Source organism: Podarcis cretensis, assembly GCF_951804945.1.
Source record: "Podarcis cretensis genome assembly, chromosome: 9".
NCBI lineage: Eukaryota > Metazoa > Chordata > Lepidosauria > Squamata > Lacertidae > Podarcis > Podarcis cretensis.
Window position 1 is genome coordinate 36,671,404 of NC_137178.1, and position 16,373 is coordinate 36,687,776.

The 16,373-nt window shown below is 43.5% G+C and overlaps 1 protein-coding gene across 3 annotated transcripts in view; it reads right to left on the reverse strand.

Moving 5' to 3' along the window:
• MAML3 (mastermind like transcriptional coactivator 3) overlaps window positions 1-16,373 on the reverse strand; it is a 271,946-nt gene that overhangs the window by 112,398 nt on the left and 143,175 nt on the right. For all 3 annotated transcript variants that reach the window (XM_079989475.1, XM_079989476.1, XM_079989477.1), the window contains one exon: window positions 5,465-7,003. In XM_079989475.1, the coding sequence (XP_079845601.1) occupies window positions 5,465-7,003 (1,539 nt within the window). The remainder of the gene's footprint in view (window positions 1-5,464; window positions 7,004-16,373) is intronic.

The window sequence follows — 16,373 nt, forward strand, 5'->3', positions numbered from 1 at the left end:
GTGTCACAGAAAACCCATCGGTATTTATCGCCAGCAACTTTGCCACTCACAAATCAGGCTGCCCAGAAATGTAAATACTCTGCCTGTGTGAACAAGGTTTCTATCACAACAGCTTCACTTTTTCAGCAGTGTCCTATGTCTCAAGGTCATCCAGAGCCCCACTAACACAGCAGTCATAACGTGTGACACTACTTTGGATTTGTGGGCTTGGGCACCGGAAGAAACCGAGTGCAATGGTACCTCGGGTTACAAACACCCTAAGTTACAAACACTTTGGGTTACAGACTCTGCTAACCCGGAAGTAGTACCTTGGGTTAAGAACTTTGCTTCAGGATGAGAACAGAAATCGCGGTGCGGCGGCAGCAGGAGGCCCCATTAGCTAAAGTGATACCTCAGGTTAAGAATGGTTTCAGGTTAATAACGGACCTCTGGAACGTAGGTAACCAGAGGTACCACTGTACCATGCACCTTCTACACCCCTGCCCCAGAGTATGCATATCCACCAGTGGTCCTGATTTTATAAGTGTGTTCAGAAACCAGCAGTTCTCTCCCCTTGCTGTGTCAGAAGCCGCTTGCACAATTGCACTAAATCCTCTGGCCTGTCACCTAATGCCCTTGCTTAGCAGTCCAGCTCTGAATTTTCTATGCAAAAAGATACAAACCAACTAGGACTGGTTTGGACAGAATTCTCACATTGTTCCCACTAGCTGGCCTGCTCCATCTCTTTTATTGTTAAACCTCATTTTACCATTAGGCCCTAGATTTGCTTTACTGCACCCATCCACCATATTGCTACCCTTCTGCTTCTTCAGATGAAACTAAAACTCACAATCCTGGAACCCTGTGACTTCTCAGTGGTGCTTGTATGCTCTCCTTCTCCCCTCCCCAACTTCTTTTTGACACATCACAACAAATCCAATAGGTTGCCTATCACTACAGTAATGCCACTGCACATACTAGTAGGGGGAAGGAGGGAGCGAAAAACTCTGACCTTACAGTTCCAGAGGAGGGATGTCTGTATATGTTTGCTGCTAAAATACTGTGGGCCAAATCTCAACTGAAAGAAAATGGGACTTGGTTGTTTTGGGGGACATACCCCCCTAAGCCGGGTATGTCCAAAGTCCGTTCTGGGTGCCTAATGCGGTCTGCCAGTCGGTTTAATCCGGCCCCTGTGGCAGTTTATTTCCTCAACAACTTCAATCCTAAAAATTAGTTCTTCAACAACTTCAATCCAAAAAAAGGTGGCCCTTTGGTTGGCCCTCATGGCCCTTCACATCATCAAATCTAGCCCTCTTTGAAAAAAGTTTGGACACCACTGCCCTAAGCTAAAGGGAGCAGAGAAAATGGAGGTAGAGACTGTGCACAGCTCTATGTCCAGCACGTGACAGGAAAAGTGAGATCTTGATGGATATACACTCCACTTCCACACCCTTTTGCAGCTCATGTGTAAGACAGCAGGAAATCTCCATCACCTTTACTCAAGAAGATGCACACCTATGATCCAAAACTGTTAATTACACAGAGGTATATAGTCACGGAAGTTAATGCCTATGGTGTGGCTGCAGTGCAATGCTAATAGTAAAGACTTTGTTAAGGGACCATTCATAAAACAAGGAGTGCATAGACACAGCAGCAAAGCTTGGTCACATGCATGAGTCAATATACACAGAGCTCTTTAAGAGCATCGACGGTCTTGTGTACACCAACTAGGACTTGCTTTCAACGGTGCCCCCTGATACCCAGCACCTCTGCTGAAAAAAACACAGGCACAGGAACTGTCTAGTGTTCATTATAACACAACTAGGATTAGCATAAAACACTGCACTTGAAGCATTAGAGTCTGTATTTTCTATGGATTATGTTCTTTACAGCACTGGTGGCAGAGGTTTGGCAATGCAAATAATACTTATTGCAGGCTTTCAGCTGAGAAATGAGTCATGACCACTGCACTCCAGAGAAACAATATTCAGTAGGAGATTAGACAACTTCTACCACCTTTTGTGCATGCAGGAATAATGCACCCTTTTTCTTTTCTTTTTTTTAGTTTCTCTCACTAGACCACCAATTTAACACCCTGCCAACTGTCCAATTACTCCTATTCACGGTGAGTTAAACAGGTTTCTCTCAAGCCATACACACCTTTCTTTTCTTTTAGTATAATTAATGAAGCTCATCAAAGCCGAGAAAACAAGCCAGAGCACCAGCTACTCACTGACATGTTAACATGAAGGTTGTGTGCTACTGATCTCTCTGCAGGGTGTTCATGTCGCTAACATGTCATGCAAAACAGTGCCAAGCGCCATATGCGGCAGGAGGGGCACACATTAAGATGTTCTGATAAGCTACCAACATAGATGGGCCTGGAACTCTAGCATGTCCCATATAAGATTGCTAATATCTGCCCAGTATATGATCACAGCATTGTTTCTGGGGCTTTACTTCATTCTGGCTCATTCATTTTTTTAAAATCCCATTACTCTGACAATAGTCATAGTGGCATTGGAGTATGTCCCTTTAGGCATGCCCACTAAGGATTCTCTCTCTCTCTCTCTCTCTCTCTCTCTCTCTCTCTCTCTCTCTCTCTCCTCCCACTTTAGTATCATATATGTGTAGGGCACAACAAGGAATCAAGAGAACGGAGGTTTCAATAATGCACACAGTGTGGAGTCTTGCACATTTCTTTGTGGACTTTGTGCCCTGCACAATACCACAGAAAGCAGCGCAGGCTGTGTTGTTGGTAGGAACAATTATGCAATTTTCAATCAGCCAAACGACGAGCAACAGGTTTTTGACACATAAAGAGAGGCTCCCTTCCTTCCCTGCAAACAACTGCACAGCTAAGCAACTATTGATTCTAGATCAGGCGTAGTGCTAAAGAATGAACTTTCTTGCATTGCTCTGTAGCAGCCCTTCTTGGACTACGACTCCTGGCTGTGCTGGCTGGGGCTAATGGGAGCTGCTGTCCCCCAAAAAATCTGGAGGGCACCAGTTTGGGGAAGGCTTCTTTATAGGAATAATGGCCTCTGTGTAGCTTTTAATCTGGCAGCTCTAAAATACACTAAGCAACAAGTTTATTGTGAGAGTACAGGTTAGAAGAAATGTACAGTAAAGCACAATAAAAGATATTAACCATGCAGTGATATGCCCCCATTTTGGAGACAGTTTCAAAAAGAAGAAAGGAGGGTATTTTTTCCTCTTTTCCTATTATTGTTTCTATAAAGGACAGAATAAAAGTAAGGTAAGAGATTCTAGCCATCCTTGATTCTCTTTGTTTCCTGATGTAGGGAGAAGAGGACAGAAAGTGCTTTGTGACTTTAGCTCTATGTTATCAGCAGATCTTTTCCCATCATTGTGAGGAACAATTATTCCTGACTGCATAGGGAGGTCAATCAACAAACATTTTTCAGGAAAACAGTAAGAGAAAGAAGGGGAAATACATTCCAGATGGAAGGCTACTGTTTTACCTTTCCCACCTAAGCCAATCTTTTCTCTTGTGTGCCTCTAAATTGGCCCACTGGGACTGGAAAGATCTTTCAATGTGGAAACATTAGGGTTCTATTTCTGCTCAGGTCATTTGAAGGTGAGCTAAATGAGATATTGGGGCAGAGGGTTATGAGGTACAAGTATGGTTTCTTTCTTGAGCTTGTATCAACATTTTACCTTGAAATCAAGGGTTGTTTTTTAAATATAATCTTTTAACTTGTCAGGAACACGAAGCTTGCCCTGTTTGGCCATACTCAGAAAAAGAAAAAAGTTTTTAAGTCAGGGTGGGGAATATCAGTCCCAGGGACCTAATGTGCCCCCCTCCGAGCTCTTTATCTGCCCCTCAGGACTCTCCTTCCTCCCTTGGCCACGCCCTTCACCAGGCCTGCTCTGAGCACTCCCCAAGTGCTTTTGCCTGGCTGGAATGTGTCCTTGATCTGTGTTTGTGCTCCTTGCTTGCTTGGCTGAAGAATGAAGAGAGGAGTGTGGTGGGTATACATGCTTCTGTGTGGTTGGAATGTGGCCTAGTGTACGAAAGTAGAAGTCACATCCATTGCTCCGCCCACTCTTCTCCATCCCTGCTCACTGCCGGCATACAGCCCCTGTAACATTGCTATCAGGCTGAAAAAAAGGTTCTCTACCCACAGAGATGATTGGAAGATTTGGGGCAGACAAAAGAAAATGCTCCAAATCTTCAGCACAGAGTTAAACTATGGAATTTTCTTCCACAATATGCATTAATGGCCACCAACCTGGATGACTTTAAAAGAGGATTTGGCAATACCATGGGGGATAAGGCTATCAGCTATGGCTATGCTCTATGTCCACTGCCAGAAGCACCAATGTGCATCTGAATGCTAGCTGCTGAGGACCACAAGCGAGAAGAGTGCTATTGCCCTCGGGTGCCGCTTGTGGGCTTCCCATAGTCATCAGGCTGGACACTTTGAGAACTGGATGCTGATGTTGGCGGGCCATTGGTCTGATCAAACTGCACCCCTCTTATGTTCTTATTTCACAGATGATACTACAGTATTCTACAACGAAGCAAATAACTACAATGTCAGGGCAGGTGCTTCTTCACTTTCACAGCTGTGGTCTCTAAGGTGATGGACCGCACTATGAACAATGACGTGGAAGAGGACTTGTACATGGATGAGGACAGGAGCACAATCCACCTTGTACAGGCAGCAACTAGTGGCTTTTCTTTTGGAATCTGCCATGAGCAGAGGATAGTGGTTGTCCTTTATTGGCAAATAAGGTGGACAGGTAAAGGCGATGACAAGAGCTCCTGCTTTTAATAGTTGTGGAGAGAGGAAATTTCAGCAGGTGCAGCTTGTAGCTCAAGCTAAATATTAATCCAAATATTAAAGGTGCAGGAGCCATTTGCCCTTTTTCATTTGGCCACACTACTGGCACCTAGTAAACACATGCCATTGCACATCATTGCCACATGGATACATGAATTGCCAGCCTTTGCCTCACAGCTTACTCAGGAAAATTATTTACTATTCTGATATTGTAAAAGTGGTTTGTGCTAGCATTAACAAGAAGCCATCCGTTAGCAAGTCCATAGCAACTTTTCCCTCCTGAGAGATCACTCATATCCTTAGAACCCTCTTTCCCTCCAAAGCAAAGGCAAACTAGTCAAACATGAATCACCCCACAACTACAAGGAAATGCCACACTGATCGACCAACTAATGATCAGTGTGGCATTTTCCTGCTCTTTAAGATGTAGCAGCCATTTTGTTCTATGCCACAGCCCATGACGCCCATTTTGTCTTACAGCGTTTCACCTCAGCAGCCATTTTGTGTCACGCTATACATCCACGGCAGCCATGTTTGTGGCTGGCGCCCACAGCACACTCTCAAATTCCAAAAGTACCTACTGACCCTTGACTTAAGCATACACACTCCCTCTTGGATTTTGCAACAAAGTAATGAATTAAGTCATTAAAAGAGCGTTATCTGCTCACACTTACCTGACCAAGGGAGGGAAGTGTCCCATAAGCCATCGTCTGGTTCATCATTCCTTTCTGCTTCATGATAAGCATGCGTTTCTGCTCCTCACTCAAGTGTGTCATTTGAGCCTGCATCTGTGGTTGTTGGGGCTGCTGCTGCTGCTGCTGCATGTATGGCATCATGGGATTCTTGCTGGGATTGGCCATCGGTGGAGTCATTCTTTGACTCAAGTCAGCATTGAAATGAGTCAGAGGTTTAGTGTTGCCATAAGAAAGCATATTGGTTTGTTTGCTCAAGGAGTTTGTACCCAGATTATTTGGCTGCTGACTGATCATATTCATGTGGTTTTGAGGGAGGTAGTTATTCATCGTAGTCTTTTGTGGGTTGCTTGCCGTAGGAGGCACTACAGGATTTTGGTTGTTAAAGGCTTGGGGATATATCATTGGGCTATTTGGTTTGTCTGTACTGAAGGGTCCTCCATAAGGACTAGATGGAGGCCCCACTGGGGACCAGCTAGATGCTTGATTTGGATGTTGCTGCTGCTGCTGCTGCTGTTGCTTTTGCTGCATGAGCTTAGCTCGTTGTTGCTGCTGTGCTGCCATCTGTTTAAGCTGTTCAGCTGGAGATAAGTCAGTGCTGGGCACAGCCACTTGACCAGGCCCCGGGGCAGCTGTTGCCACTGTTGTTGGATTAATGAGATAACCATTACCCGGTCTTGACTGAGTTTGGCTTGGGGTATGTGCTTGGTTAGGAGTCTGGGGTGACTGAACCACACAATTTGCTGGTGAGCTGTCAGAGAGTGGAGCTGGGGGTGCACTAGAGACAGAAGGTATGCTAGATGCTGTAGGGACATTTGAAAATGGAGGACCTGAAGAAGAAGGCCTTACCTGGGGAGACCCAAGAGGAACATGGGGAAATGGAGAGTGTGATGGGTCACTTTTAACACTCGCACTCTCTTGAATCTCAGTGGCTGGTCTGGGAAATTCAGGCTCCTTTTTCTCTTCGAAGTCTTCATTGAACAAATCTTGTATGTCATCCTCTGGAACAGTGTTAGCCAGCTCATCTATTAACTCCTGCCACTCTTGATCATTCAGGTTAATGTCTGAAAAAAGTTTATTCTGATTTGAAAGTGATGTGTCAGAATTGTCCATGCAGCTAGGATCATCCAATGGCTCTTGTTTTAGCTCCTTGCTGCTGCTGCTGCTGCTGTTGTTGCTGTTGTTGTGCAGGATGTTAAAACTATCCTCAAGCTCTGTGCATCCATTGATTGGGAGTTTTATCTCTGGAAGTCCACCATTTTTACCCAGGTCATCCAGACCACCAGCATGAGTTCCACTGTTCTGCAGGTGCAGTGATGGTTTTATGTCAAGCTGGTGAAGAGGGGAAATAGAAGGCAAAGGCAAATTATTGGGCAAGCTGTTGATTCCCTCAATCCCAGGTACATCCTTCCGTATCCGCTTGCTGGTTGGGGAGAAGCTACTGTCACAGGCTCCATTCTGCTGTTCGCCATTGAGGGGTGAGCGTGCTCCTTCCAATTTTCTCTTCACCGTCTCTTGAAGCTTGAAGAAACAGAACAAAATCATTAATTAGACTCTTGCACACACTTCTGCCCTTCATAAACAACAACAACAAAACCACTCTATGCAATAAACTATACTCACAGAAAATTTATTATAATTCATAACCTGTATACTTTCTCTCTGTGCCTCATTGGCACACAACACTCCCCCATCAAGTGCTGAGTGATACAGCCATTGTTCACCATGGGGTACACAATTAATATTCTTCCTGTTTCTGGCCAAAGAACCATTTTCAAAGTTCATACTGTTCCAAAAGGAGGGAAAAATCTGTATCACTAGAGATGTTAATGGGGCAAAAGAAATGTAGCGTATGCAATGGAAAACAAAAACAGCTCTTTCATACATCTTGCTTCAGTCATCAGTACTGGAGATGTTTGTTTCATGGTGCTCACAGAGTCCTCCCTGTTCTACAGACCTACTTCAATACTTAAGCTACAGGTGGAGCCTGCAAGGTTTCAGCATTATAGAATTCTCAGCATTTGCACCTGCATAGCATGCTGGATAGATGTTCTGTCGGTGATAAAGAGCCACGTGGGAGAAAAAAAGGAGCAAACAGGGCAAAAGGGTATAGCAATTGGGGGTAGGGGACACACAAAGTGTGTTTCTACACCCTCCTTGAGTGATTTTGCTTGACTGGAATTGTCTCCCTGAACTGCAGTAGCGTTTCCTACTTTCACTGATGGAGAAAGGTGTGTATAGAAACCTCTGAATTGTGCATGGCTTGAATGCAGCCTATTACATAAAGGTAAGAGTTGCATTTGTTCTCCCCCCCCCCCCAATTTTTACATTTGGCCACGCCCATCACTGGTAGGCAGCTCAAGAACCTTTTCCATGAGAGAATATTAGGCCCTTCAGCTGCAAAGGTTGCCCATCCCGGACTCTATTATCCGTGATGCTAACATAAATTCTCAGTTTTGATAACTGACATGTGTATGGACTGCTACTGCCTTCCAGTGGATTCTTATATTTATAATCTAGCGGTTGTATTGAACATTGCAGCTCTCTGGTACAACAGACTTCCATGCATGCAATGGACCTCCCCTGTCCCTTTCAGCCTCCAAAGAAGGTTTTTTTTTTCATTCAAAGTTTTTGATATTTCTACTATAAATAATTCCTCTCCCCATTTCCCAGTTACAGAGTTACAGATGGAAGGGGGGAAGGGGATTTTAAAAATAATTTTAAAAACCAAACACAGTGTAGATGGGTAGGCGGCACAAAAGAAAAGGATCTGCTTTCTGCACAAAGTTCTAAGAAATTCTGCCAGATGTTCTGAAATGCACCATCCTTTCCTCTTTTTATGTAAAGCATTTGTCATGAGCTAGGCTTGCCATACATCAGGAAAATTCCTGACACATCCTGGTTTTGGGGTGTAAAAATGGCGTCGGGGGATTTTTGCCAAAGGTGGCTAACATAATATTTAAATAATAAAAATTAATAATATACCATGAATTTGGATCAGCTTTCCTTTACCCACCTCGTTTTCTACAGCAACACATACCAGCCTTTATCTACTTGGTGGCAAAACAAAGGCAGGCCTCATCTCAGTCACCCTCTTGGAAGTGGCACCCAATAAATGTCCTGTATTTGCAGAACCCAATCGGTTCTGCAAATCCCACTTCTCAGCTTGCAGCCATTTTGAAATAAGGACCTACATTTTGCCTTCCTTCCCTTGCCTGGGGTAGATAAGGAAGTTTATTGCCACTGTTGCCTTAATTGTGAGATACCACTATCTCAACTCACTGGTTTTCCTGCACTGTTTAGTGTCATTCTACTGAGAGTTACATTCACAAGACAAGACTCAGGCACCACTTCAATCCCACTTAAGCCCTTTTACTACCACTAAAGTGATGGCACTGGGATGAAAAACAACTCTTCTAATGTGGAAGGAAGATGCTTCAAAAAGCCTGTCACTTCAGTCTGTCTTCTTAACTCTCTTTAAACACATTGGACAACGTTTTAAGACAAAGCTGGAGAAATGACTTGCAGCTTCAGTCTCTTCCAAATAAGTTTCATGCCTCAGATACTGCTGGCTACTTGTTCTACAAAGCATGTTCATACACTCCAGTAATAAAATTCTTCTGTTTCTCTGTGAGAAACAGTGGATTCTATCTGATCTGCTTCCCTTTTCTCCTGCTCTTTTGATGTGCTGAGCTTGGCTACTGCCCTTCCCTTTCCTGTTTCTATATTTTTGTGCCTGTTGCTTTTACTTACAAGGGAGTATTATAATCCTTTAGCAATGAGATATGTTAAAGGTGATAGTCAGTTTGGTGCTTTTCTACACATTACCAAGAATGAGGTGGTAGACTGACATGGCAGAATGATGGACGGTACCACTTCAGACTGCAGGTAAAATACTTTTTTTAAAAAATGTGTTTAAACAAACCCTTGCCTCTAGTAAAAATAAAATAAAATTAACCTACCCAGCTCCCTGCTGTACTGATTTGATAGCTCTTTTTCTTTCCTTTTACATGGGGGAACATTCAAAAATATGACTCTCCCACTTGCAGTCCGAAGTGGCACAGCTCCAAATTCTGTTGCTCCACTTTGCTACCTCAAACTACTCTTGGATCTGGCAATGTCCAATTGCCTTTTATATTTAGTTTTGCAATTTATGTAATAGGTTGCTATGCAAAATCAATAAACAAAATTAAGCAAACATTCCTTAGCCTGAGGTATTTGGCCCTGTATCCCTACACTGCTTCCATAGGCAAATAACTGTCATTCCCTCCTTCCCTGGTGTTTTTCTCAAATCAGCAACTTCTTCCTGTAGACAAAGTATGCATTCCTAACACCAGAAACCCTTTTTAGTACATACATACTTTACATCAGTTAGGATATGTACAAATAGTGGAGCATCGCCAAAGGTAATTCAGCAAGAAAGTTGCTTGCTGCACTGAATAGCCAGCCTCCTTACAGGTAAAGAGGTGCAGCCGACAACCCTAGTTCAAACCTAGCCTGGGACAGTTGCGTAGCACTGAAATGCAGGTGGGATGAGGTTGACGGAGTTGCTGCTTTCTTCCCAAGGGAGTGACACATCCTTCAGGCATGGGTTACATTTATTGTTTCTTCCCCTGTCAACTGGATGGTGCATAATGAAGTCTGATGCTCTTGTGTGCTTCCCACACTCCTCTGTAGACCCTCGACTCAGTAACCTAGCAGGTCGCCTGCCACTTAAAACCTAAATATCCCCTGAGCACTTGAGCATTGTAAATGAATTGGGGGATATGATCACTTCTCATCTGGACAAGTGGGCGTGATGTCAAGGATTAAACTGTGGTCAATTACATTACCACACTTTAAGGAAATAAGATGACCAGGCTGCTGATCTCAAAGGTCTCCAATAAATTCCCAAAAACTCCCACTACAGCTTCACTGCATGTCCCTTTACCACATGCCCAGAGGCCATATGTGACCCATCAGGTCTTCTTAGCTGGTCCTTCTTCAAGCTGGTCCTGCTCCATGCCCTCCTTGGGTGCTTTTGCCTGGCTGGAATGTGCCCTTGCACTCTGATAACACTGCTTGCTTCCCTCAGCAGAGGTAGGGGTGTGTGTGTGGCTTTGGCATGGTTGGAATATAACCCACTGTATAAAGGTAAGAATCCATCTCTTCTTTTCAAGTGCCTTTGGCCTCTAGCCTGCAGCCCCTGCCCCCTAAAGCAGGGGTCGGCAAGGTTTACCTCGCCCACGCTGGTTCACTCCAGCGGAGATCCCTCCATGGGCCGGATCGTGCACGCGCACCCACGATTGCCAGCATCCACGCAGACACATCCCTGTGCCACGCTGCACCAATTTAGCACAGCACGTGGGGACTCGCTGAGTGGGCAGCTTGTTTCAGGGGCAGCTCGTGGGCCGGTTAAACAACCCTCATGGGCCACTTGTGGCCCATGGACCTTAGGTTGCCAACCCCTGCCCTAAGGGCTATCCATCACAGAATCTGGCCAATGGGCTGGAAAATGTTCCCCAACCTTTCTTTACATTGTGGACACTCCTCAACTGAAAACAGCTACTACTCCAAATGCAGCTTCACACTACAGAATCTGTAGTTGTTGAGCTTTTTTCAGGGGGAGGACCTTCTCTTCTACGCCCACTTACCCCACTGCTGCAAGGAAATATCAGCTGCCGCCTTACGCAACCAACCTCCGCCCAATTGCCGGGCCACCCACCGCCTCTGTCGTGCAGCCCCAAGCAGCATGCTAGGGAATGGCACCACAACACTAAAAAGGTGCCAGAACACACCAAAGAGGTGCCGGAACTCAGTTCCGGTGAGTTCTGACTGAAGAAAGCCCTACCGCACTCCCACAAAACTTTTGAAAATAAATGTGTGTGAGGTGGGTGGGTGTATTTTCCCCTCCCTGAAATGAACCAGTGGCTCCATTTGTGTGTCATGGTAAACCACAACTAATGGTTTACCATAAAAACACAGTTTGGCTTTCACTTTGCTCCTTCCTTAGTGCAAGCAGGAACAAAACACAATCCCTAGCTTTGTGCTACATCTAAACCAGGGATCTGAAGCCAAGGTTTCCTCTTTGCCTCCCAAATGTGATTTCTTTAGAGTGAAACAAAGCACGTCCCTCAGTCTGGACATAACACTAAGCCAATGTTGTGATTTCTTGCTCCCATTCACGCTAAGGGAGGAGTGAAACAGGTACAATCTCCACATTCACAGTAAACTATTCAAACTATGGTTTACCATGACATATAAACACAGACAAATTCTTGCTTGTGCATGTCATCTGATGCTGCACAAATCAAGTTACTTAAAACTGGTATAAAGGATGAGCATGGTGATAAGACTTTAGCTCTGTTCACAGGCAACAGATAAAGTTGCAGGAATTGCAAGATCTCATGGGAATTGGGGTGCCTTAATTTAATGAACATCCATTAGTTTCTATGGATATGTTACATGTAGAAATAACTGACATCCATTGTTCCCTATGAGGTGGGGTGCCCTGGAATAGCATTACAAAAAAAATAGGGGGAAAGTATTTTTACTCCCAAAGCAGTAGACTTGGGTGAACATGAGTGAGTATTGGGTTACTTATATGCTGTAAGAGGAGGAACCTGGTCCTGGGCTAGGAGACCGCTAAACTTTATGGGGCTATTTATTAATAGTCTAAAAAGTATATCTACATATTACAACACACATACACACCCACATGCGGACTAGCTCATCTTGGAATTTTCAGCAGGACTATAGTGGCCACACCATAGAGTATCCACTACATAAACAAGGGAGCACTTAAGGCTGTCGACAGAGCTTTCATCTGCTGCAAAAAGCTGCTCCACTTCATCCCACTAGCAGCAAGTCATTTTTCAGAAGAAATTAGACCAAGGTGCTGTTGTTATAGCAACAGTCAGAGCCACTTACACAGCTCCCTCCCCCCCCCCCCGATCTCATTCTGACTTCAGTGGGCAGCTATTTCAATTATGTATAGGGAGTGACCAGGGCTGCTGCTGTTTAGCGCTTTTATTGCTCCTTCAAAACAAGCTCAGAGGCTGAATTCTCTTTCGGCTTCACATCTGACCATAAAAGTCAAACAGACTTCATAGTATTTTGTGCCATTTCCGCCCACTCTAAGCTCAGTGGTCAGCAAGACCATAGACAGGGAGGCTCCAATTGTTATCACAGAGACTTTAATCTACTGGGCATATAATGGGCATGCTTCCACCAACTTTGCTGCCTTTAAACCACTTCAGGTTCTTCCAGCCGAAAAAAATCGCAAACAAGTGCTGACAGGGGACCAATAACACAACAGAACATCCATTACTTCACAGTACCAAGGAGCCCATGAATCTGCAGAACTGGAGCTCCCAGGAATCTTCTATAATGGGATTTTTGGTTTGACAACCTGGACAAGGACAGAAATAATCGAGTGCACCGGGATTATGGCATTGTATGTGGTGGTGTAAAAAGGTGCATAGGTTTGATCACTGGTGTGCCTGTATCTTATACGTGAATAAATAAACACATCCATAAATGCTTCCACTAAGACACAGGTTTGAAGAAAGAACAAAGGGTGCTACATTCTTCATCATCCCTTAATTCAAATCTCTATTAAAATTGATGTTTCTTATTCTCTGTGTCATTTCAGTTGAGCTACGCTGTCATTTGTGCTCAAATGAACTTACATTCCTGCAGCGATGATTGAGTATTAGGATCACAGAATTGTGAGTCTGGAATGTGTATTGAGGTCAAATACTTCAACCTCTTCACAGGGGAAATATTCTCCATCTAACACACTCCAAAGAGATTAGGAGGCAGCGTCCAGATTATACTGTTCCACAATCAGAAATAAGGAACAAGGAAGGTGTCTGGACTTTGGGTTGTCTTAACTAACTCCACATTTCACATAGTCAATGAAACGCGATTTGTCCTTAACAAAGGATGAGAAATGCACTGCCGAATGTCAGATTACTGGGCCAGCTTTTGACTTTTCTCAGTCATAATCACATGAATGTGTGATAAAGGGGAAGGGGATGAACTACCCAATTCATATGCTAAACATTTCTTATGTCATATTTTAAAAATGCTTCAGCAAAGCAGAAATTGGCTGCATAAACCTACCTCTAAAAAAACCACAATGTTCCTTAGACTCCATGCCTACAATTGGAAGCAAAAAGCAAGTGACCACAAGGGTGGTAAATTATTTCAGATATTTATGTGCCACCTTTTAGGACAAAGCCCTCTCTAGAGTTTACCAAAATAAGATTTACAACCACAATAAGTCGCAATGAACAAAGTGTGACAAACACATCAATGAAATCCCTTTAAAGTCAGAATAAAATCATTCAGAAAAGGCTTCACAAAGTCTTCAAGGTTTGCATGAAGATTTCCCACGAGGGAGATTGGTAGAGTTTTCACAAAAGAGGGTTCCAAAGATATGGGGTCACCCATGAAAAGTCCTTCTCCATGGTATCTGCCCATCTTATTTCTGCTTGTAGTGGGTCAGAGAGTAAGCCCCCTGAAGTCAATAGCAGGTCTTGGGTGGGTTCATTTTGGTGAACGCAGTTCTTCAAATAATTTGGTCCCAGACCATTTAGGGTTTTAAAAGTAAACACCAGCACTTTGAACTGAGCCTGGAAATGAACTGATAAACAAAGAAGCTGATAAAATTTGTGCTATATTTGCCAACCCTCTGGCCCTATTAGTAGATGCATTTTTACCAGCTGTAGTTTTCAAAAGATCTTTAAAATGTAGCCCCGTGTATATCGTATCATAAAGTCAAAAGTACAAAACATACTTAGCATTACATTAGCATCCATACAAGTGGGAGCTCCACGTAATGTTGCACCGTGGATGCTCCCTGCCCTCTTCCACAATGCTCCATTTTACCTCTCCATTTTACCCCTCTGTTCTTCAAGTGCTTTTGTATGGCTGGAACTTCCTTGAACTGCAATAATGCCTCTTGCTTGCCTGGATGAAGGCATGTTGTGATGGGGTGCAGAAACCTATCACTTTTGCACAGTTGAAATGTTGAAGCTGAGACTTATTATGATATGGGTGTGAATTCTGTGGACAATATTTGACTATATATGCGTCAGCATCCCATAACAGTGCTGGTGTTTTCCATCAGTATTAAAGGGTGGTATTTTCATTTCTTCATTTTTGGTCTACTTAACATGCGGGAAAGCAGCAAACATTAATGTAAACACACAAAATAATAGGTTCTGAAGCAGAGACCAAGAATACAGAGTCCCTTGGGAATGTTTGCAGCAATTACAGGCACAGGTCTAATTAATTTTTTCAATACTAAATTATCTGCAAACTCAACTGGACCCCAGTGTAATGATTATGTCAGGGAAGAAATTTTGTCATTGGTCTCAGAGAGCTCTGCCCACTTCCTGTCTTTGACTTCAGACTGAAATGCTGCCTTGCTCTTTATTTACACTCAGTTTCCATAGTCACGTCACTTAAAGAAGCAATTTCCCTGCTCATCCTATTAAAATATACTTCTGTTCATAGAGGTGTCTTCATTATGGATGCCCAAAGTTTATATCTAGAATATTTAGATAGTGATTATTTCACAAAAATAGATGGGGACTTGGCAGTTTATGATCCTCTCTACAATTCCTTGGCAGTAAATTCCATTTACAATAACAATACTTACTTTTAACTAAATGGGTTTCAAGATTACAAGGTAAACTTTGCATACTTTGAACAGCTGCTGGATTTATATATATGCCACATAATTAAGTGGCTCTTTATTTATGTGAGAGCTCAAGCTGTACATGGACTTCACTTTACCCCAGTGAAGAGTTGCCCCTGTACTTCATATGAATGTAGAAGCAGGGGTATAGAGTCTCCTATCACTGCCCAGGGCAGCCCACCCATGCTACACCATTGCCTAGAAGATATTTAGGGGTTGCAGGGGAAGGATAGGGGGAAAACATTCCATTGTGCAGGCAGAAATCCTTGCGCTGACAAAATGTTCACATAGCGCTACATTGGATTCAACCTGGTATCTCCCTGAGTATCATATTTTTCACACCTAAAAAATGTTATGCAGCAACCTTGAGGGAACACATGCAGATCGTACACCAAAAAGCAGCAAAAAGGGGCAGTAAGGCCTGCTTATTGACTGGGGAATTGTCCATAGAGGCCCTTAGAAAGATGCTAACAGCTAACATGCTGGCCACTGTGGAAGTGAACAGCAGCAGTTGGTAGGGTGAGGTCAGTGTGATGCATAACACAGGCAGTGCCAATCCAGTGCTCTTGCTGGTGCAATTGCACCATGCAGACCTTACTACCTCCTCACTCCTCTCCCTCTCCATCCTGGCTTGCAGGAGTGACACAAGTGACCAGAGGTCAGGTGAATGCCACTGCCTACCTGACCACCTGCTACAGGAAGGGAAATAATTTCTAATTCTTTTGAACAATAAAAAGAACCAGTGTTAACAAAAGAAAGTCTGAATCAACAGCAATGGAAAATGTATTGTTTTTTAAACAAACCCCCAAAACTGGATTGGTTGAAGGGAACCTAAAACCCTTCATGTTGTTGGATTACAACTACCATCAACTCTGAATGTTGGCCATACACTTTGGAGCTGATGGGATTTGGAATCCAACAACATCTGAAGATTAACCACTGCTGCCCTGAACTTCAAGGTATCTCCTTATAATTAATGAATCTAAGAATATTCCTGCTTACCTACAGCATGCATGTCTCCAAATTATACCAGTGACTAATACACATCTACCTTGTCTACACTTTATATAAAAACTACTGCATCTGATATTTACTTTGAGAAGAAGGTATTTTAAAACTGAAGCAAATGGATAAAAATGGACATAAAAGAGCCTTTAGGTTTATTACTAGTTGCTATCATAAATGACACCCCCTTTTTATTTC